Source organism: Motacilla alba, chromosome 25 (genome assembly GCF_015832195.1).
Source record: "Motacilla alba alba isolate MOTALB_02 chromosome 25, Motacilla_alba_V1.0_pri, whole genome shotgun sequence".
NCBI lineage: Eukaryota > Metazoa > Chordata > Aves > Passeriformes > Motacillidae > Motacilla > Motacilla alba.
In genome coordinates, this window is record NC_052040.1 from 2,308,792 (window position 1) to 2,328,438 (window position 19,647).

At 68.4% G+C, this 19,647-nt stretch overlaps 3 protein-coding genes across 3 annotated transcripts; all 3 read left to right on the forward strand.

The window, feature by feature from the left end:
• The first annotated feature begins 1,094 nt into the window (after positions 1 to 1,094).
• Positions 1,095 to 13,392, forward strand: LOC119711547 (V-type proton ATPase catalytic subunit A-like). The gene is made up of 14 exons (XM_038161902.1): positions 1,095 to 1,240; positions 1,878 to 2,006; positions 2,658 to 2,872; positions 3,721 to 3,858; positions 4,665 to 4,816; positions 5,821 to 5,983; positions 6,504 to 6,612; positions 7,831 to 7,953; positions 8,813 to 8,927; positions 9,564 to 9,627; positions 10,444 to 10,647; positions 11,617 to 11,711; positions 12,300 to 12,471; positions 13,251 to 13,392. Exons 1-14 carry the CDS (start codon positions 1,165 to 1,167, stop codon positions 13,341 to 13,343), a joined length of 1,848 nt encoding a protein of 615 aa, XP_038017830.1. The 5' UTR covers positions 1,095 to 1,164; the 3' UTR covers positions 13,344 to 13,392.
• An 879-nt stretch (positions 13,393 to 14,271) lies between these two features.
• On the forward strand, positions 14,272 to 16,576 carry LOC119711579. The gene is made up of 3 exons (XM_038161950.1): positions 14,272 to 14,329; positions 15,092 to 15,505; positions 16,233 to 16,576. The coding sequence occupies exons 1-3, from the start codon at positions 14,272 to 14,274 to the stop codon at positions 16,361 to 16,363; spliced, it is 603 nt and encodes a 200-aa protein (XP_038017878.1). The 3' UTR covers positions 16,364 to 16,576.
• Positions 16,577 to 17,740: 1,164 nt separating this feature from the next.
• Positions 17,741 to 19,638, forward strand: LIM2 (lens intrinsic membrane protein 2). The gene is made up of 3 exons (XM_038161949.1): positions 17,741 to 18,206; positions 18,616 to 18,750; positions 19,489 to 19,638. Exons 1-3 carry the CDS (start codon positions 17,849 to 17,851, stop codon positions 19,554 to 19,556), a joined length of 561 nt encoding a protein of 186 aa, XP_038017877.1. The 5' UTR covers positions 17,741 to 17,848; the 3' UTR covers positions 19,557 to 19,638.
• Positions 19,639 to 19,647: the final 9 nt, after the last annotated feature.

The following is a 19,647-nucleotide window of genomic DNA, read 5'->3' on the forward strand; positions in this document are numbered from 1 at the left end:
CAAAATGGGGAAAAAAGGGACCAAAAAAATGGGGGAAAAGGGATACAAAAATGGGGGAAGGGGACCCCAAAGTTAGAAGGAAAAGGGATCCCAAAAAGGGGGGAAGGGAACCCCAAAAAAAGAGGAGAAAAAGGGATCCCAAAAATGGGGGAAGGGGACCCCAAAGTTAGAAGAAAAAGGGATCCCAAAAAGGGGGGGTGGGACCCCAAAAAAAGAGGAGAAAAAGGGATCCCAAAAATGGGGGAAGGGGACCCCAAAGTTAGGAGAAAAAGGGATCCCCAAAAGGGGGGAAGGGGACCCCAAAATGAGAACAAAAAGGGATCCCAGAAAGGGGGTTGGGACCCCAAAAAAAGAGGAGAAAAAGGGATCCCAAAAATGAGGAGAGGGACCCCGAACATGAGGGGTGGGACCCCAAAATGAGAAGAAAAAGGGATCCCAAAAAATGGGGGTGGGACCTCAAAATAGGGAAAAAAGGGGACCTCAAAATGGGGAGAGGGACCCCAAAGATGAGGAGTGGGACCCCAAAATGGGGCAAAAAGGGGACCCCAAAAATGCGAGGTGGGACCCCAAAATGGGGGAAAAGGGGACCCTAAAAATGGGGGTGGAACCCAACATGAGGAGAGGAGCCCCAAAATTAGGGGGTGGGGGGGACCCCAAAATTGTGCCCCAAGGTGACAGAGGGAAGGAGGTGACAAAGACATGGGGGGTGACAGGGCCATGGGGGTGACAAAGAGAAGGGGGTGACAAGGCCATGGAGGTGACAAAGAGGGATGACAAGGACACGGCAGGGAGGTGACGAGGCCATGAGGGTGACAAAAGGAAGGGGGTGACAAGGCCATGGGGGTGACAAACAGAAAGGGGTGACAAGGACACGGCAGGGAGGTGACAAGGACACCCACGCCGTGTCCCTGTCACCCCGAGCCGGGCCGTGCCGGTGTCACCCGGTGTCCCCCGGAGCGGCTGTTGACTGCACACAGCGCCACACCCGCGGTGGCCCTGTCGCCGGAGCCAGCCGGTGTCACCCCGCTGTCCCCGCGGTGTCCCCGGGGGTGGGGACGCGGCCGTTGGCTGCGCGCGGTGCCACACCTGCGGTGGCCCTGTCCGGTTGTCGCCGGCGCCCGGGGCCATTTAACGGCGGTGGCGGCGCGGCGGGGAGGGGACAGCATGGAGGGGACACGGGGGACACGGCTGGAGGAGCGCGAGAGCCTGCTGGGGGCCGTGCACGGCGTGTCCGGGCCCGGTACGGCGACACTGGGGACACCTGGGGACAGCCCGGCCACAGCCTGGGGACAGAGGGACAGCCGGGGATGGGGACACGGTGGCGTTTGTGGCGCTGAAATGGGGACAGGAGAGGGGACAATGGGGACAGAGGGACAGGAGAGGGGACAATGGCGGGGAGCACCTGGGGAGGGGACAATGGAGGGGGGGACACGGTTGGGAACAGGAGGGGACATCGTGAGGACACCCTGGGGACAGAGGGACAGCCCGGGCTGGGGATCCCGGTGGCGTTTGTGGCACTAAAATGGGGACAGGAGAGGGGACAATGGGAGGGGACACCCGAGGAGCGGACAGGAGAGGGGACAGCGTGGGAAGGTACCCGGGGGTGGTCGTGGGGAGGGGACAGGGATGGGGACAGAGGGGTCCCGGGTGGGGTGGTGGCCCCGGGGCTGGCCCGGTGACAAGGGGGGATGGCAGGGGGTGGTGGCCCAGGGCCGGGGTGCCAGCGGCGTGTCCCCGCAGTGGTGACAGCCACGCGCACGGCAGGGGCGCCACGGGGAGGGGACAGGGATGGGGACCCCGGGATCGGCTTGGGGGACACGGGGGTCCCCTGTGCGGTGGTGGCCCGGGGCCGGGGTGACAGCGGCGTGTCCCCGCAGTGGTGACAGCCACGCGCATGGCGGGGGCGGCCATGTACGAGCTGGTGCGGGTGGGACACGCGGAGCTCGTGGGGGAGATCATCCGCCTCGAGGGGGACATGGCCACGCTGCAGGTGTACGAGGAGACCTGTATCCTGTCCCCGCTGTCCCCTCCTGCCACCCCTCTGTCCCTCCCCGTCCCCGCCGTCCTCTGCTGTCCCCTCCCTTGTTCCCCTGAGCCTCTGTCCTGTCCCGCTCTGTCCCCTCCCTTGTCCCTCCCTTCTGCCCTGCCCTGTCCCCTCTGTCCCGCCCCCTCCTGTCCCCTCCCTGTCCCCCCCATCCTGTCCTGTCCCCCTGTGTCCTGTCCCCTCCCCGTCGCCCCCGTGTCCCCCTCAGCCCCTCCCGTCCCGCTGTCCCCGTTGTCCCGCCGGTCTCCGTGTCGCTGCTGTCCCCGCACTCCCCGTGTCCCCGCAGTCCCCTTGTCCCCGCTGTCTCGCCGGTCCCCGTGTCCCTGCAGTCCCCTTGTCCCCGCTGGCCCTCGTGTCCCCGCTGTCCCCCCGTGTCCCCACTCTCTCTGCTGTCCCGCCGGTCCCCGCTGTCCCCGCAGTCCCCGTGTCGCCGCTGTCCCCCCCGTGTCCCCGCTGTCCCCGCTGTCCCCGTGTCGCCGCTGTCCCCCCGGTCTCCGTGTCCCTGCAGTCCCCGTATCCCCGCTGTCCCCTCCGTGTCCCCGCTGCCCCCGTGTCCCCGTGTCGCCGCCGTCCCCCGTGTCCCTCGCTCGGTGACGTTCCTGAGCGGCCGCAGCGGGGGTGCAGGTGGGGGACCCGGTGCGGCGCACGGGCACGCCGCTCTCGGTGGAGCTGGGCCCGGGCATCCTGGGCTCCATCTTCGACGGGATCCAGCGGCCGCTGCGCGACATCGCCGAGGCCACGCGCAGCATCTACATCCCGCGGGGCACCAACGTCCCCGCGCTGCCGCGACACCTGGACTGGGACTTTGTCCCCAGCAAGAACCTCCGGGTGCGTGGCCCCTCCCTGTCACCTCCCTGCACCCCCGTCCTGTCCCTTTGGCCCATCCCTGTCCTGTCCCCCCTACCCCATCTGGCTTCCCGGGCCCTCCGTCCCACCCCTGTCCCCTCCCCGTCCTGTCCTACCATCCCCTTCTTGTCCCCTCCCTGTCCCCTTCTTGTCCCCTCCCCGTCCTGTCCTACCATCCCCTTCTTGTCCCTTTCATGTCCCCTTATTGTCCCCTCCCTGTCTCCTCCCCGTCCTGTCCTGCCATCCCCCCGTCCCCTCCCTGTCCCCTTCTTGTCCCCTCCCCGTCCTGTCCTGCCATCCCCTCCCTGTCCCCCCTATCCTGCCCTGTCTCCCTCAACTCCTCTGTCCCCTTTTGTCGCCCCCAGTCCCGTCCTGTCCCTGCCAAGGGACACCATCCTCCGTTGTCCCCTCGTTCTGTCCTCCCCTGTCCCCTCCCTGTCCCCCCTGGCAAGGAGGGGACCCCAAAAAGGGGGTGGGGACACACTGACAGAGAGGACACAGGCACGGGGCGGTGCGGGGACACTAGGGACAGAGGGACATTGGGGACACAGAGACACGGGGGTCACAGAGCCGCGGGGACATGGGGGGACACGGAGACACGGGGGTACGGGGCACACAAGGGACATGGGGACATTGAGGGACACAGGGACGGTGAGGGCGCAGGGACATGAGGACACGAAGGTGGCAGGGACGTGGGACACGGGTCACACGAGGACACGGGGACACACGGGGACACGGCGGGACACGGGCACCGCCGTTGTCGCAGCAGCCGGGGCGGGGGGCGCGGAGCCCCCCGGGGGTCGCTGACGGTGTCGCCGCCGTGTCCCCAGGTCGGGAGCCACGTGACGGGCGGGGACATTTACGGCTCGGTGGCGGAGAACTCGCTGCTGCAGCACCGGCTGATGGTCCCGCCCCGCAGCCGCGGCACCGTCACCTACATCGCGCCCCCCGGGCACTACGGCGCGGCGGTGAGCGCACCGGCACCGGCACCGGCACCGGCACCGGACCGGCACCGGCACCGGCACCGGCACCGGCACCGGCGGGATCGGGATCAGCGGGATCAGCGGGATCAGCGCGAGCGGGATCACCGGGATTGGGATCGGCGGAGTGGGGGCCGGCGGGGTGTCCCGAGCTGACCCTGGCTGATCCCAGTTTGATCTCGGGCTGGTCCCAGGTTGATCCCGGGTTGATCCCGGCCGATCCTGGGCTGATCCCGGCTGATTCCAGTCGATCCCGGGCTGATCCCGGCTGATTCCAGCTGATCCTGGGCTGATCCCGGCTGATTCCAGCCGATCCCGGGCTGAACCCGGTGGATTCCAGCCGATCCTGGGCTGATCCCGGGCTGATTCCAGCCGATCCTGGGCTGATCCCAGGCTGATCCCGGGCTGATTCCAGCCGATCCCGGGCTGATCCCGGTGCATTCCAGCCGATCCTGGGCTGATCCCAGGCTGATCCCGGGCTGATTCCAGCCGATCCCGGGCTGATCCCGGTGGATTCCAGCCGATCCTGGGCTGATCCCAGGCTGATCCCGGGCTGATTCCAGCCGATCCCGGGCTGATCCCGGTGGATTCCAGCTGATCCTGGGCTGATCCCGGGCTGATCCCAACTGATCCCAGCTGATTCCTGCCAATCCCGGGCTGATCCTGGTTGATCCCGGCTGATCCCGGTTGATCCCGGCTGATTTCAGCTGATCCTGGGTTGATCCTGGGTTGATCCTGGGCTGATCCTGGGCTGATCCCGGTTGATCCCAGCTGATCCCGGGTTGATCCCGCAGGACGTGGTGCTGGAGCTGGAGTTCCAGGGGGTCCGCGAGCCGCTCTCCATGATCCAGGTGTGGCCGGTCCGGCAGGTCCGGCCCGTGGCCGAGAAGCTCCCGGCCAATCACCCCCTGCTGACCGGCCAGAGGGTGCTGGACGCGCTCTTCCCGTAGGGACCGGGAACGGGACTGGGATCGGGACTGGGAACAGGACTGGGAACGGGAATGGGACTGGGAACGGGACTGGGAACGGGATCAGGACCAGGAACGGGACTGGGATGGGGATGGGGATCAGGACTGGGATCGGGACTGGGAACAGGACTGGGAACGGGAATGGGACTGGGAACGGGACTGGGAACGGGAATGGGACTGGGAACGGGACTGGGAACGGGACTGGGATCGGGACTGGGAACAGGACTGGGAACGGGAATGGGACTGGGAACAGGACTGGGAACGGGATCAGGACCAGGAACGGGACTGGGATGGGGATGGGGATCAGGACTGGGATCGGGACTGGGATTGGGACTGGCATTGGGATTGGGACTGGGATCGGGACTAGGATTGGGACCAGGATGGGGACTGGGACCGGGATCGGGACCGGGACTTTTGCGGTGCACTGTTCCTGTAGGGAGCAGGACTGGGACACGGATGGGGACAGGGGACAGGGCTGGGGACAGGGACAGGGGTGGGATTGGGGACAGGGAAAGATGGAGCTGAGGACAGGGAACGGGGACAGGGAGAGCTGGGTTTGGGGACAGGGATGGGGACAGGGGACAGGGCTGGGGACAGGGAGAGATGGATGTGGGGACAGGGAGAGCTGGATTTGGGGACAGGGATGGGGACAGGGGACAGGGCTGGGGACAGGGAGAGATGGATGTGGGGACAGGGAGAGCTGGATTTGGGGACAGGGATGGGGACAGGGGACAGGGCTGGGGACAGGGAGAGATGGATGTGGGGACAGGGAGAGCTGGATTTGGGGACAGGGCTGGGGACAGGGAGAGCTGGATTTGGGGACAGGGAGAGCTGGATGTGGGGACAGGCAGAGCTGGATTTGGGGACAGAGATGGGGACAGGAAACAGCGACAGGACGGGGCCGGCGCAGGGACAGGGGTAGGGACGGCCGTGGGGACAGGCGCAGGGTGTCACCGCGGTGCCACCACCGCCGTGTCACCAGGTGCGTGCAGGGGGGCACCACGGCCATCCCGGGCGCGTTCGGCTGCGGGAAGACGGTGATCTCCCAGTCCCTGTCCAAGTACTCCAACAGCGACGTCATCGTCTACGTGGGCTGCGGGGAGCGCGGCAACGAAATGTCCGAGGTCCTCAGGGACTTCCCCGAGGTGACACCGCGACACCGGGACATCAGGGACACCAGGGACATCGGGGACATAGGGGTGACAGTGGGGTGGCAGTGACACGGGTGTTCATGGAGAGATCTCAGGGATTTTCCCGAGGTGACACCGGGACATCGGGGACACCAGGGACATCGGGGACATAGGGGTGACAGTGGGGTGGCAGTGACATGGGTGTTCGTGGAGAGCTCTCAGGGATTTTCCCGAGGTGACACGGCCACACGGGACACCGGGACGTCCGGGGGACACCGGGACATCAGGGACAGCGGGGACATCAGGGTAGCACAGTGACACGGCAGGATGCGGGGACATCGGGGTGGCACGGGGGTGGCAGTGACACGGGAGTTCATGGAGAGTCCTCAGGGACTTCCCCGAGGTGACAGCACCACACGGGACACGGGGGACATGATGGGACACCGGGGTGGCAGGGCTGTCCCATGGTGCCACAGGGGTGACATGGGTGCCACAGGGAGGGGACAGGCAGTGACAATGTGACGCCTGTCCCCAGCTGACCATGGAGGTCGGTGGCCGCTCCGAGTCCATCATGAAGCGCACGACGCTGGTGGCCAACACGTCCAACATGCCGGTGGCCGCCCGCGAGGCCTCCATCTACACCGGTGGGGACACGGGGACACGGGGGACAGGGACACGTGTGTGTGTGACAGGGACACGTGTGTGTGACAGGGACACAGGGGTACAGGGACACGGGGGACAGGGACATGGGGGGACACAGTGGGACATGGAGGGACAGGGACACAGGTGTGTGACAGGGCTGGGGCTGTCCCTGGGGGTGTGACAGGTGTGTGACAGGTGTGTGACACGCGTGACACGGTGGCAGGGATCGTGCTGTCCCTGGGGGTGTGACAGGTGTGACAGGCGTGTGACACGCGTGACACGGTGGCAGGGATCGCGCTGTCCCTGGGGGTGTGACAGGTGTGTGACAGGCGTGTGACAGGCATGTGACACGCGTGACACGGTGGCAGGGATCGCGCTGTCCCTGGGGGTGTGACAGGCGTGTGACACGCGTGACACGGTGGCAGGGATCGCGCTGTCCCTGGGGGTGTGACAGGTGTGACAGGCGTGTGACAGGCGTGTGACAGGCGTGACACGGTGGCAGGGATCGCGCTGTCCCTGGGGGTGTGACAGGCGTGTGACACGCGTGACACGGTGGCAGGGATCGCGCTGTCCCTGGGGGTGTGACAGGTGTGACAGGCGTGTGACAGGCGTGTGACAGGCGTGACACGGTGGCAGGGATCGCGCTGTCCCTGGGGGTGTGACAGGTGTGTGACACGCGTGACACGGTGGCAGGGATCGCGCTGTCCCTGGGGGTGTGACAGGTGTGACAGGCGTGTGACAGGCGTGTGACAGGCGTGACACGGTGGCAGGGATCGCGCTGTCCCTGGGGGTGTGACAGGTGTGACAGGCGTGTGACAGGCGTGTGACAGGCGTGACACGGTGGCAGGGATCGCGCTGTCCCTGGGGGTGTGACAGGTGTGACAGGCGTGTGACAGGCGTGTGACAGGCGTGACACGGTGGCAGGGATCGCGCTGTCCCTGGGGGTGTGACAGGCGTGTGACACGCGTGACACAGTGGCAGGGATCGCGCTGTCCCTGGGGGTGTGACAGGCGTGTGACACGCGTGACACAGTGGCAGGGATCGCGCTGTCCCTGGGGGTGTGACAGGCGTGTGACACGCGTGACACGGTGGCAGGGATCGCGCTGTCCCTGGGGGTGTGACAGGCGTGTGACACGCGTGACACGGTGGCAGGGATCGCGCTGTCCCTGGGGGTGTGACAGGCGTGTGACAGGCGTGTGACACGCGTGACACGGTGGCAGGGATCACGCTGGCCGAGTACTTCCGGGACATGGGGCTGCACAGCTGCCTCCTGGCCGACTCCACGTCGCGCTGGGCCGAGGCGCTGCGCGAGATCTCGGGGCGCCTGGCGGAGATGCCCGCGGGTGAGACCCCGAAACCGGGGGGTGGGCACGGGGGAGACCCCAAAAACACCAGGATGGGGGTGGGAGAGACCCCAGAAACCGCGGGGTGTAGGGGGTGGGCAAGGGGGAGACCCCAAAACCCGCGGGTTGGGGAGGGTGGGTGTGGGAGGACCCCAAAAACCCCGGGATGGGGGTGGGAGAGACCCCAAAAACCCCGGGGTGACCGGGGAGGGGAGAGACCCCAAAATCCGGGATGGGGGTGGGGGAGACCCCAAAATCTGTGGGGGGATGGGCACGGGGGAGACCCCAAAACCTGCAGGGTGACAGGGGGTGACAGGGGGGTGACAGGGTGGTGCCAGCCATGTCCCCACAGACAGCGGGTACCGGGGGTGACAGGGCGGTGACAGGAGGGTGACAGGGGGTGCCAGGGCGGTGACAGCCGTGTCCCCACAGACAGCGGGTGCCGGGGGTGCCAGGGGGGTGCCAGGGTGGTGACAGCCGTGTCCCCACAGACAGCGGGTACCGGGGGTGACAGGGCGGTGACAGGGGGGTGACAGGGGGTGCCAGGGTGGTGACAGCCGTGTTCCCACAGACAGCGGGTGCCGGGGGTGACAGGGCGGTGACAGGGAGTGCCAGGGTGGTGACAGCCGTGTTCCCACAGACAGCGGGTACCGGGGGTGACAGGGCGGTGACAGGGCGGTGACAGGGGGTGCCAGGGTGGTGACAGCCGTGTCCCCACAGACAGCGGGTGCCGGGGGTGACAGGGCGGTGACAGGGGGGTGACAGGGGGTGCCAGGGCGGTGACAGCCGTGTCCCCACAGACAGCGGGTGCCGGGGGTGCCAGGGGGGTGCCAGGGCGGTGACAGCCGTGTCCCCACAGACAGCGGGTACCCCGCGTACCTCGGTGCCCGCCTGGCCTCGTTCTACGAGCGCGCGGGGCGGGCGCGCTGCCTGGGGAGCCCCGAGCGCGAGGGCAGCGTCAGCATCGTCGGGGCGTGAGTGTCCCCTGTCCCCGTGTCCCCTGTCCCCGTGTCCCTGTGTCCCCATGTCCCGGTGTGTGTCCGTCCCCATGTCGCCGTGAGTGTCCCCTGTCCCCGTGTCCCTGTGTCCCCATGTCCCGGTGTGTGTCCCCATGGCCCTGTGTCCCCATGTCCCCATGTGTGTCCCCATGTCCTCATGAGTGTCCCCATGTCCTCGTGTGTGTCCCCATGTCACCGTGTCCCCGTGAGTGTCCCGTGTCCCCTTGTCCCCATGTGTGTGCCCATGAGTGTCCCCTTGTCCCTGTGAGTGTCCCCTTGTGTGCTCCTTTGTGTGTCCCCATGAGTGTCCCTGTGTCCCCTTGTCCCTGCGTCCCCTTGTCCCTGTGTGTGTCCCCATGAGTATCCCCGTGTGTGTCCCTGTGAGTGTCCCATGTCCCCATGTGTGTCCCCTTGTCCCCGTGTGTGTCTCCATGTCCCCGTGTGTGTCCCCATGAGTGTCTCCATGTCCTCGTGTGTGTCCCCGTGTGTGTCCCTGTGTCCCCGTGTGTGTCCCCATGAGTGTCCCATGTCCTCGTGTGTCCCCGTGTCCAGGGCGGGGGGACCCCCCCGTGCACCCCCAGCTCACCCCGACCCCCCTCCCCCGCCCCGCAGGGTGTCCCCTCCCGGAGGGGACTTCTCGGATCCTGTCACCTCGGCCACGCTGGGGATCGTGCAGGTGAGGGGACACCGGGGACACTGGGGACAGTGGGGACAGCGGGGGGCGTGAGTGGGACAGGGACACACTGGGGGAGGGCACATGGGGGGGGACAGGAACGGGGACAGGGTGGGGGGGACACGGAGGGGACAGGGACACACTGTGGGGTGACATGGAGGGGACAGTGACAGGGGATGCTGAGTGGGCCACGGTGACATTGACCTCTGGGTGAGGACACGGCGGTGACATTCCCGGTGTCGCGGGTGCTCGGGGGCTGGAGCAGAAACTTGGGGACAGCCTGGGTGACACGGGGTGACACGGGGTGACACAGGTGACACCCCAGGTGTTCTGGGGGCTGGACAAGAGATGCGGGGTGACACGGGGGTGGCACAGAGGTGGCACTGGCAGGTGTTCCATGGGAATAAGAAGCTCGGGGATGCCCTGGGTGACCCGGGGGTGACCCAGGGATGACTCTCGGTGACACTGGGTGACACTGGGTGACACCGGGTGACACCCCAGGTGTTCTGGGGGCTGGACAAGAAGCTGGCGCAGCGCAAGCACTTCCCCTCGGTGACACGGGGGTGGCACGGGGGTGACACTGGCAGGTGTTCCATGGGGATAAGAAGCTCGGGGACAGGATGAGTGACACAAGGTGACACCGGGTGACACTGGGTGACACTGGGTGACACCCCAGGTGTTCTGGGGGTGGAAAAGAGATGCTGGGTGACTCGGGGGTGACATTGCCAGGTGTTCCATGGGGATAAGAAGCTGGGGGATGCCCTGGGTGACCTGGGGATGACCCCTGGTGACACCGGGTGACACCGGGTGACACCCCAGGTGTTCTGGGGGCTGGACAAGAAGCTGGCGCAGCGCAAGCACTTCCCCTCGGTGAACTGGCTGATCTCGTACTCGCGCTACCTGCGCGCGCTGGAGCCGCACTACGAGCGCGCGCACCCCGAGCTGCCCGCGCTGCGCGACCGCGCCCGGCGCATCCTGCAGGAGGAGGAGGAGCTGGCCGAGATCGTGCAGCTCGTGGGCAAGGTCTGGGATCGGGGGCTGGGGGTTTATGGGGTCTGGGATGTGAGATATGGGGTCTGGGATATGGGATATGGGGTCTGTGGGGGTTGTGGGGTCTGGGATGTGGGATATGGGATATGGGACCCTGCAGGAGGAGGAGGAGCTGGCCGAGATCGTGCAGCTCGTGGGCAAGGTCTGGGATCGGGGTCCGGGGGCTTTGTGGGGTCTGTGGGGTCTGGGATGTGGGATATGAGGTGTGGGATATGGGATATGGGGTCTGTGGGGGTTGTGGGGTCTGGGATGTGGGATCTGGGATATGGGACCCTGCAGGAGGAGGAGGAGCTGGCCGAGATCGTGCAGCTCGTGGGCAAGGTCTGGGATTGATGGGATCCGTGGGATCAGTGGGATCCGTGGGATCTATGGGATCTGCGGGATCAGTGGGATCCGTGGGATCTGTGGGATCAGTGGGATCTATGGGATCTGTGGGATCAGTGGGATCCGTGGGATCTGTGGGATCCGTGGGATCTATGGGATCCGTGGGGTGTGTGGGATCTATGGGATCTGTGGGATCAGTGGGATCTATGGGATCTGTGGGATCTGTGGGATCCGTGGGATCTATGGGATCCGTGGGGTGTGTGGGATCTATGGGATCTATGGGATCAGTGGGATCTGTGGGATCCGTGGGATCCATGGGATCAGTGGGATCCGTGGGATCTATGGGATCCGTGGGGTGTGTGGGATCTATGGGATCTGCAGGATCAGTGGGATCTATGGGATCAGTGGGATCCGTGGGATCTGTGGGATCCGTGGGATCTATGGGATCCGTGGGATCAGTGGGATCCGTGGGATCTGTGGGATCCGTGGGGTGTGTGGGATCTATGGGATCTGTGGGATCAGTGGGATCTATGGGATCCGTGGGGTGTGTGGGGTTCGGGGTCGGGACCGTGGCCTCGGGAGGGCCGGGGCAGTGCCAGGCCCGCGCTGTCCCCGCAGGCGTCGCTGGCCGAGGGTGACAAGGTGACGCTGGAGGTGGCCAAGCTGCTCAAGGACGATTTCCTGCAGCAGAACGGATACTCGGCCTACGACCGGTACCGGGACCCCCGGGACCCCCAGCCCTGACCCCTCCCTGCCCGGGACCGGAACCCTCCCAGGACCCCACCCCGGGACCCCCAAACCCCCCACCCGGGCCCCCCCAAAGTTCTGCCCTTTTACAGGACCGTGATTATGCTGAACCCCGACACCCCCTGATCCCCCCTAATTCCCTCCTGACCCCCCCAAAATCCCCCCGAACTCCCCCAAACTCCCCCACTCTGACCTCCCTGACCCCCCAAACCCCCCCAAACCCCCCGTCCTGACCCCCCCCCAGGCTCTGCCCGTTCTACAAGACCGTGGCCATGCTGCACCTCTCCTAATCCCCCTAACTCCCTTCTGACCCCCCAAATTCCCCCAAACTCCCCCAAATTCCCCCACTCTGACCTCCCTGACCCCCCAAACCCCCCATCCTGACCCCCCCCTGGCCCCCCCCCAGGCTCTGCCCCTTCTACAAGACCGTGGGCACGCTGCACCCTGACACCCCCAACCCGCTCCTGACCCCCCAAACTCCCTCCTGACCCCCCAAACACCCCTGGGCCCCCCCAAACCCCCCATCCTGACCCCCCCGGGCCCCCCCCCCCCAGGTTCTGCCCCTTCTACAAGACCGTGGGCATGCTGCAGAACCTCATCACCTTCTACGACCTGGCGCGGGGGGCGGTGGAGGGCGCGGGGCCCGAGGAGCAGCGTGTCACCTGGGCCACCATCCGCGAGGGGCTCGGCGACATCCTGTACCGCCTGAGCGCCATGAAGTTCCAGGTGGGGGGGTGGGGGGCAGAGACCCCCCTGGGGAGGGGTCCTGGGGGAGGTGAAAGGGGGTTTGGGGGGTTCCGGGGGAAGAGAAGGTGGGGTTTGGGGGGCGAGAATCCCGTTGGGGGAGGTCCTGGGGGGGGGTTAAGAGGGAATTTGGGGGTCCTGGGGGGGTTAAAGGGGGGTTTGGGGGTCCTGGGGGGGTTAAAAGGGAATTTGGGGGTCCTCGGGGAGGGTTAAAGGGGGGTTTGGGGGTCTTAGGGGAAGGATAAGGGGGGCTGGGGGTCCTATGGGAAGGTTAAGGGGGGTTTTGGGGTCCCACGGGAGGGTTAAGGGGGGATTTGGGGGTCCTGGGGGAAGGATAAGGGGGGCTGGGGGTCCCGGGGGAGGGGTTAGGGTTCCGGAACCCCCCCATGAGGGTCTGGGGGTGACACCCGCGTATCCCCCGCGTGTCCCCGTGTCCCCTGTGACCATCAGGGCGGGTGTCCGGGGGGGCTGTGGATTTTTTTTTGGGGGGTTCCCCACACGAATCTCAGTGTGGGTGCCCCGGGGGGGTTCCGCGACCCCCCCGCACGGCTCTAGGGGTGGCACCTGCGTGTCCCCGTGTCCCCGTGTCCCCTGTGACCGTCAGGGCGGGTGTCCGGGGGGGCTGTGGATTTTTTTTGGGGGGGGGTTCCCCACACGGATCTCAGTGTGGGTGCCCCGGGGGGGTTCCGGGACTCCCCGGTGCGGGTGTGGGGGTGACACCCGCGTGTCCCCCGCGTGTCCCCGCGTGTCCCCGCGGGCAGGACCCGGTGAAGGACGGCGAGCAGCGCATCCTGGCGTCCTACGCGCAGCTGCAGGAGGAGATGGTGGCGGCGTTCCGCAACCTGGAGGACTGAGGGGGGGCGACAGGATGGGGGGGGGGTCACCCGAAGGGGGGGGGACAGGATGGGGGGGTCCCCAAGGTCCCCCCGTCCCCCGCCAATAAACGGCTCGTGGTGGCACTTGAGCTCCAGGCGTGGCTTTCCGGTGTCCCCAGGGCGGTGGCACCGGGGGGGTGGCACTGGGGGGGTCCGGGGGGGTCGAGGGGGGAGGGGGTTGGGCTGTTCCCCCCCCCCCTCCCCCCGTGCGACATCGGGGGACATGGGGACACACCCTGGGGGGGACATGGGGACACCCCAGGGGGGACAGGGACAGGCTGGGAGGGAGGGACACAGCCGGGGGGGGGGGCATGGGGACACTTTGAGGGGACACGGGGACACTCTGGGGGTACATGGGGGTGACAGGAGCGGCCTGGATGGGACACGGGGACACTTTGGGGGGACACGGGGACACTCTGGGGGTACATGGGGGTGACAGGGACATCTGGGGGGGACACGGGGACACTTTGGGGGGACACGGGGACACTTTGGGGGGACATGAGGGGTGACAGGGACCCCGTGAGGTGGGGGGACACCCTGTGGGGGACATGGGGGTGACACTGACTGGGACACGGGGGTGGCAGGAGCACCCTGGGCGGGACATGGGGACACTTTGGGGGGACATGGGGGTGACAAGGACACCCTGGGGGAGACACGGGCGTGGCAGGGACATCCCGGGGGGACCATGGGGACACCTTGGGTGGGACACAGAGGTGGCAGTGACACCCTGGGAGGGACAGGGGGGTGACAGGGACACCGGGGCCGGCGGGGGGACACCCCGCGGGAACATTCGGGGACAAGCGGGGAGGAGCGGCCGCCACGTGGCAGGGCCGGGCCCGTGTGACCCCCCCCGTGTCCCCCCCCCGCGGCTGGCTGTCACTCGTGTCCCCCGTGTCCCCCCGGTGCCATGTGGGAGCTGCTGCTGCTGCTGCCCCTGGGGCTGGGGGCGGCCCTGGGGACCCCCGGTGGGTTCGGGGGGGTCCGGGGGGGCTGCGGGGGGCAGGGGGTCCGGGGGGTTTGGGGGGTCCAGGGGGGTTCGGGGGGCTCGGGCGGGTCCTGAGGGTCTGGGGGATTCGGGGTGTTGGGGTCAGGGGGTTCCTGGGGGGGTTTCGGGGGTCTGGGGGGGTCTCGGGGGGTTCTGGGGGGGCTCAGAGGGGCCGGGGGATTGCGGGGGTCCTGGGGGGGGTCTCGGGGGTTGTGAGTTCAGGGGGGTCCTGGGGGTCTGGGGGTGGAACTGAGGGTGCCGGAGGTGAGGGGGGGTCTGGGGGGTCCTGGGGGTGTTGGGGGGTCCGGAGGGTGGAGAAGCTCCGGGGGTCTCCGGGATCTGGAGGTCCGGGGGTTCTGGGGGGGGGTCGGGGGGTCCCGGGGGGTCTCGGGGGGTTCGGGGTCTCCGGGGGTCTCCGGGGTCCTGGGGGCTCACAGGGTGCGGGGTTTGGGGTGCGGGGGGGCTGCGGGACTCGGGGCTGGCGGAGATGTCGCTGTCCCCATCGCTGTCCCCACCCCTGTCCCGAGCGGGTGGCGGTCCCCGAGTGTCCCCCAGCAGTGTCACCCCCGCCCGTGGGACGGTGACAACCTCCAGGGTGCCCTCATGGATCTCCCGGGGTGGGCGCCGGCGCCACCTGTCCCCAGTGTCCCCAGCGCCACCACGGCTCCGGTGCCACTCCCCGCTGTCCCCAGCGCCACCACGCGTGGCTGCCACCTCCGGTGCCACTCCCCGTTGTCCCCAGGTCGCGGCGACCCCTCGGGGGACTGCGAGGAGTGTCGCAGCCCCCACGGTGGCCTCGCGGTGGCCAACGCCACCCTGGGCTCCAGTGTCACCCTGGGCTGTCCGGTGGCGGGGACACCCCTGGGCCGCCTGGTGACCGTGCGGTGGCACTTTCGGCGTGACCCCGCCGTGCCCGCTGTCCCCGTGTGCGCCCGGGGCCGGGGTCCCCCGCGCTGCCACCCCCCGTACGGCGCCAGGGCCGCGCTGGTGGCCCCCGATGTCGCCGCCGATGTCGCCGCCGATGTCGCCGCCGATGTCGCCCCCGTGTCGCTGGTGCTGCGGGACGTGCGGGGAGGGGACAGCGGCACCTTCACGTGTCTGCTGCTGGGGGACAGCGACTGCGCCTGCGGCACCGTGACACTGCGGCTGCCCCACGGTGCGACCCCCGGGACCCCCCGGGGAACACCCCCGGGACCCCCCAGGAACATCCCCGGGAACATCCCCGGGAACACCCCGGGAACATCCCCGGGAACCCCCCGAGACCCCCACGGGAACACCACCGGGAACACCACCGGGAACCCCCCGGGACCCCCGGGATCGCCCCCAGGACCCCTCCCAAGAGTCCTGCCCGGGACCCCCGGAACCACCCCTGGGACCCCTCCGGGACCCCCACAGGACCCCCCGGGAACACCCCCGGGACCCCCGGGAACATCCCCGGGTCTCTTGCCCGGGACCCCCGGGATCACCCTCGGGATCACCCCTGGGGCCCCATTGGGACCCCCCCGGGAACACCCCTCGGGACACTCCGGGACTCCCCCGGGACCCCCGACCTGAACTCCCCCCGAGCCCTTCCCCCGTGTTGGGTCTGGGGGCTTGATGGGATGTGGGGGGTCTGTGGGGTTTGGGGTCCCTCCGGGGGGGGGGGTCTCTGTAGGATTTGGGGTCTCTCCGGGGGGGGGGGGTCTCTGTAGGATTTGGGGGTCTCTCTGTGAGGTCTCTGGTGGATTTGGGGTCTCTGGGGGGGCTCGGTGGGATTTGGGGTGTCTGTAGGATTTGGGGTCTCTCCAGGGGTCTCTCTGGTGGATTTGGGGTCCCTCTGTGGGGTCTCTGTGGGATTTGGGGGTGCAGCCCCTGAGGGTCGCCCCTGTCACCCCCCCCCCCAGGTGTCCCCTGCAGCCCCCCCTGCTCCAGGGCCCCCCCGCGCGGCGGCCGCGGCATCGTCACCATTGTCACCGCCGTTGTCACCGCCGTTGTCACCGTGGCCCTCCTGCTGCCACCGGCCCGCGGGCACTGACGCCTGTGCGTGTCCCCGGTGTCCCCATGTGGGCAATGTCCCTGTCCCCGTGTCCCCAGCATCTCTGACCCTGCTGTGCCCGTGTCCCCAGTGTCCCCAGTGTCCCTGACCCTGCTGTGCCCGTGTCCCCAGTGTCCCCAGTGTCCCCTCTCCAGCCGGGCAGGGTCCCTAGCCCAGCCTGGGCTGGCACTGCCCTCGGGGATGTCACCCGCTGTCCCCAAGGCGCTGGCAGGGCCCGGCCGTGTCCCCCCCTCCCCCGCGGTGTCACCCAGCTGGGGACAGGCTCGTGCCACCTCAGCAGCCAGAGCCTTCCCCCATTGTGTCCCCAACAATGGCAGTGCCACGTGCCGGGGGCCCTGTCCCCTCCCGGGGGACAGCAGGACACGGGGACAGGTGGCCCTGGGCCAGCGGCACCGCGGCTGCTGACAGCGGGTGAGTCCCCAATGTCCCCAATGTCCCCAGTGTCCCCACCCCTGCATCCCCCCCCTGCTGTCCCCTAGGGATGTCCCCCATGTCCCCAGAGGTGCCACCCCCGTGTAGCCCCTTCCCCCAGGAATGTCCCCACAGGTGTCCCCAGTGTCCCCCGGAGATGCCACCCACGGGTACCCCCATGTCCCCATGCTGTCCCCATGCTGTCCCTGTGTCCCCATGCACTCCCCGTGTCCCTGCTGCTGTCCCCATGCCGTCCCCATGTCCCCACTGCTGTCCCCGTGTACCCCAGAGCTGTCTCCATGCTGTCCCCATGTCCCCAGCTGTCCCCATGTCCCCCACAGATGCACCCAGGGTTGTCCCCATGCCTCTGCCACTGTCCCCGTGCTGTCCCCATGCCTGTCCCTGTGTTCCCCAGGGATGTCCCCACACTGTCCCCACATTTTCCCCGTGTCCCCACACCTGTCCTCGGGTCCCTGCTGCTGTCCCCATGCTGTCCCCATGTCCCCACACTGTCCCCACGCTGTCCCCACGCCTGTCCACGTCTCCCCACGCTGTCCCTGTGTCCCCACGCCTGTCCCCACGCTGTCCCCGTGTCCCCGCAGGATGCCGCCGGGGGGGGCCGCTGTGCGGGGCCAGTGGCCTGGCGCTGCTGGTGGCCGCCACCGCCACCCCGTTCTGGCTGCAGCGGCGGGCAGCGGGGGGCACGGCCAGCCTGGGGCTGTGGCACCGCTGCCTCGGGGGACAGTGCCACCCCCACGCCACCGCCCCAGGTACGCCCGGGGGGGACAAGAGGCCGGGAACTGGGGGGGGGGGGCATCCCTGTCCCCAACGTCCCCATCCCTGGTGGCGTCCCCGCTGTCCCTGTCGGTGCCAGCCCCAGAGCTGTCCCCACGGGTGTCCCCAGCGTCCCCCGGAGATGTCACCCCTGTGTAGGGCGGGAATCGGGGATTCCATCCCTGTCCCCAACGTCCCCACCCCTGGGTCCCCCCGTGGTGTCCCCGCTGTCCCTGGCGTTGCCAGCCCCAGAGCTGTCCCCACGCGTGTCACCCGGGGATGTCACCCCCGCGCAGGGCGGGAACTGGGGGTGCCCATCCCTGTCCCCAGCGTCCCCTCGTGGCGTCCCCGGTGGTGCCACCCGCGGGGAACCCCAGAGCTGTCCCCACGGGTGTCCCCAGCGTCCCCCGGAGATGTCCCCCCCACCCCGCGCAGGGCGGGACTGGGGGTGTCCCCGGCGTGTCGCCGCGGTGTCCCCACGCCGTGTCCCCCCCAGCGCTGCTGGAGGCCACGCGGGTGCTGCTGCTGCTCTCGGTGGTCGCGGCGGCCGCGGGGGTCGCGCTGGGGCTGCCCCTGGGGACCCGCGGGGCCCGGCGGGCGCGGGAACGAGCGGCCGGGGCCACCCTGCTGCTGGCGGGTACGTGGGGACACGGGGGGACACGGGGGTTGGGGACTGTCCCCGTGGGACAGCGCTGGGCTGCGCAGGGTGGGGATGTGGGGGCGTCGGGGCTGTCCCTGTCCCTGCTGGGAGTGTCACCCCTGCCCTGAGCTGTCCCCTGTCCCTGCTCCCTTCTCACTCCTGTCCCAAACTGTCTCCTGTCCCAGCTCCATTGTCATTCTTGTCCCTGCTGTCCCTGCCCCGAACTGTCCCCTGCCCCTGTCCCCTGTCCCTGTCCCCTGTCCCTGCTGTCCCCGGTCTCTCCTGTCCCAAACCGTCCCTGCCCCTAAAGGTCCCCTGTCCCTGTGGCTGTCCCCGCTGTCCCTGTCCCCTGTCCCTGTCCCTGTCCCCTGTCCCTGTGGCTGTCCCCTGACGCCCGTGTCCCCAGGGCTGCTGGCGCTCGCGGGGCTCGGGCTGGGCTCGGGGGGGTCTCTGGCCCTGCTGGGGCCCCCCCGCAGCTCCTGGAGCTTCTCCTGGTCCTTCATCCTGGCCTGGGTGGCGGCGGCGCTGCTGGGCTCGGCCGGTACCGGCACCGGGCACCGGGCACCGGGCACCGGAACGGGGGGCACCGGAACGGGGGGGTGGAAACGGGAATGGGAGGAAACGGGAATGGAGAGGCACCGGAACGGGGAGGGGGGGGAAACGGGGATTGGGAGGAACGGGAACGGGAACGGGAAGGGTGGGAAACGGGAACGGGGGAAAACGGGGGGAGGCACCGGAACGGGGAGTGGGGGGAAACGGGGATTGGGAGGAACGGGAACGGGATGGGTGGGAAACGGGAACGGGGGAAAACGGGGGGAGGCACCGGAACGGGGGGTGGGGAACGGGGGGAAACGGCGGGGGGGGGGGGGGGGACGGGAACGGGAGGGGGGAAACGGGGAATCACCGGAACGGGGAGAGGAACGGGGGTGGGGGGGAATGGGAACGGGGGGGGGCACCGGAACGAGGCGGGGAAACGGGGACTGGAGGGAAACGGGAACGGGGTGGGGACGGGAACGGGGGAAACGGGGATTTGGGGGGGAACGGGAACGGGGTGGTCACGGGGGGGGTGCACAGGGATTGGGGGGTCACGGGAATTGGGGTGGGTCACGGTAACGGGGGTGTCCCCGGGGTCGGGGTGTCCATCCCTGCCCTGAGCTGTGCCCAGGCTCCGCAGGGGGTGGGATTTCAGCCCCCTCCCCCCAAATTTTTGGGGGTCCCAAATCCCCTCCTCACTCCTCTGACCCCCCCTTTTCCCACCCCAATACCCGCCCCCCCCCAGGGATTTTCCACATCTGCTCCGCTTCCAAGGATCCGTCCCCGGAGAGCTCCGAAGCTGGGGGGTCTTGAGAGGTCCTGGGGGGGGGGGTCGCCGTTTTCCCTCCCCCAATTTTGGGGTCCCCCGGGTGCGCTCAGCTGGGTCTGGCCTCTGCTGATCCCC

What these genes read in the sequence shown, in the direction of transcription:
- LOC119711579 (XM_038161950.1), top strand. Translation starts at nt 14,272, where the DNA reads ATGTGGGAGCTGCTGCTGCTGCTGCCCCTGGGGCTGGGGGCGGCCCTG. An exon ending in GGCGGCCCTGGGGACCCCCG is followed by an intron (nt 14,330 to 15,091) that starts GTGGGTTCGGGG and finishes CGTTGTCCCCAG; the next exon opens with GTCGCGGCGACCCCTCGGGG. An exon ending in GACACTGCGGCTGCCCCACG is followed by an intron (nt 15,506 to 16,232) that starts GTGCGACCCCCG and finishes CCCCCCCCCCAG; the next exon opens with GTGTCCCCTGCAGCCCCCCC.
- LIM2 (XM_038161949.1), top strand. Translation starts at nt 17,849, where the DNA reads ATGTCACCCCCGCGCAGGGCGGGAACTGGGGGTGCCCATCCCTGTCCC. An exon ending in GGCCACCCTGCTGCTGGCGG is followed by an intron (nt 18,207 to 18,615) that starts GTACGTGGGGAC and finishes CCGTGTCCCCAG; the next exon opens with GGCTGCTGGCGCTCGCGGGG. An exon ending in GGCGCTGCTGGGCTCGGCCG is followed by an intron (nt 18,751 to 19,488) that starts GTACCGGCACCG and finishes GCCCCCCCCCAG; the next exon opens with GGATTTTCCACATCTGCTCC.
- LOC119711547 (XM_038161902.1), top strand. Translation starts at nt 1,165, where the DNA reads ATGGAGGGGACACGGGGGACACGGCTGGAGGAGCGCGAGAGCCTGCTG. An exon ending in GTGCTGGACGCGCTCTTCCC is followed by an intron (nt 4,817 to 5,820) that starts GTAGGGACCGGG and finishes CCGTGTCACCAG; the next exon opens with GTGCGTGCAGGGGGGCACCA. An exon ending in CCACGCTGGGGATCGTGCAG is followed by an intron (nt 9,628 to 10,443) that starts GTGAGGGGACAC and finishes GTGACACCCCAG; the next exon opens with GTGTTCTGGGGGCTGGACAA.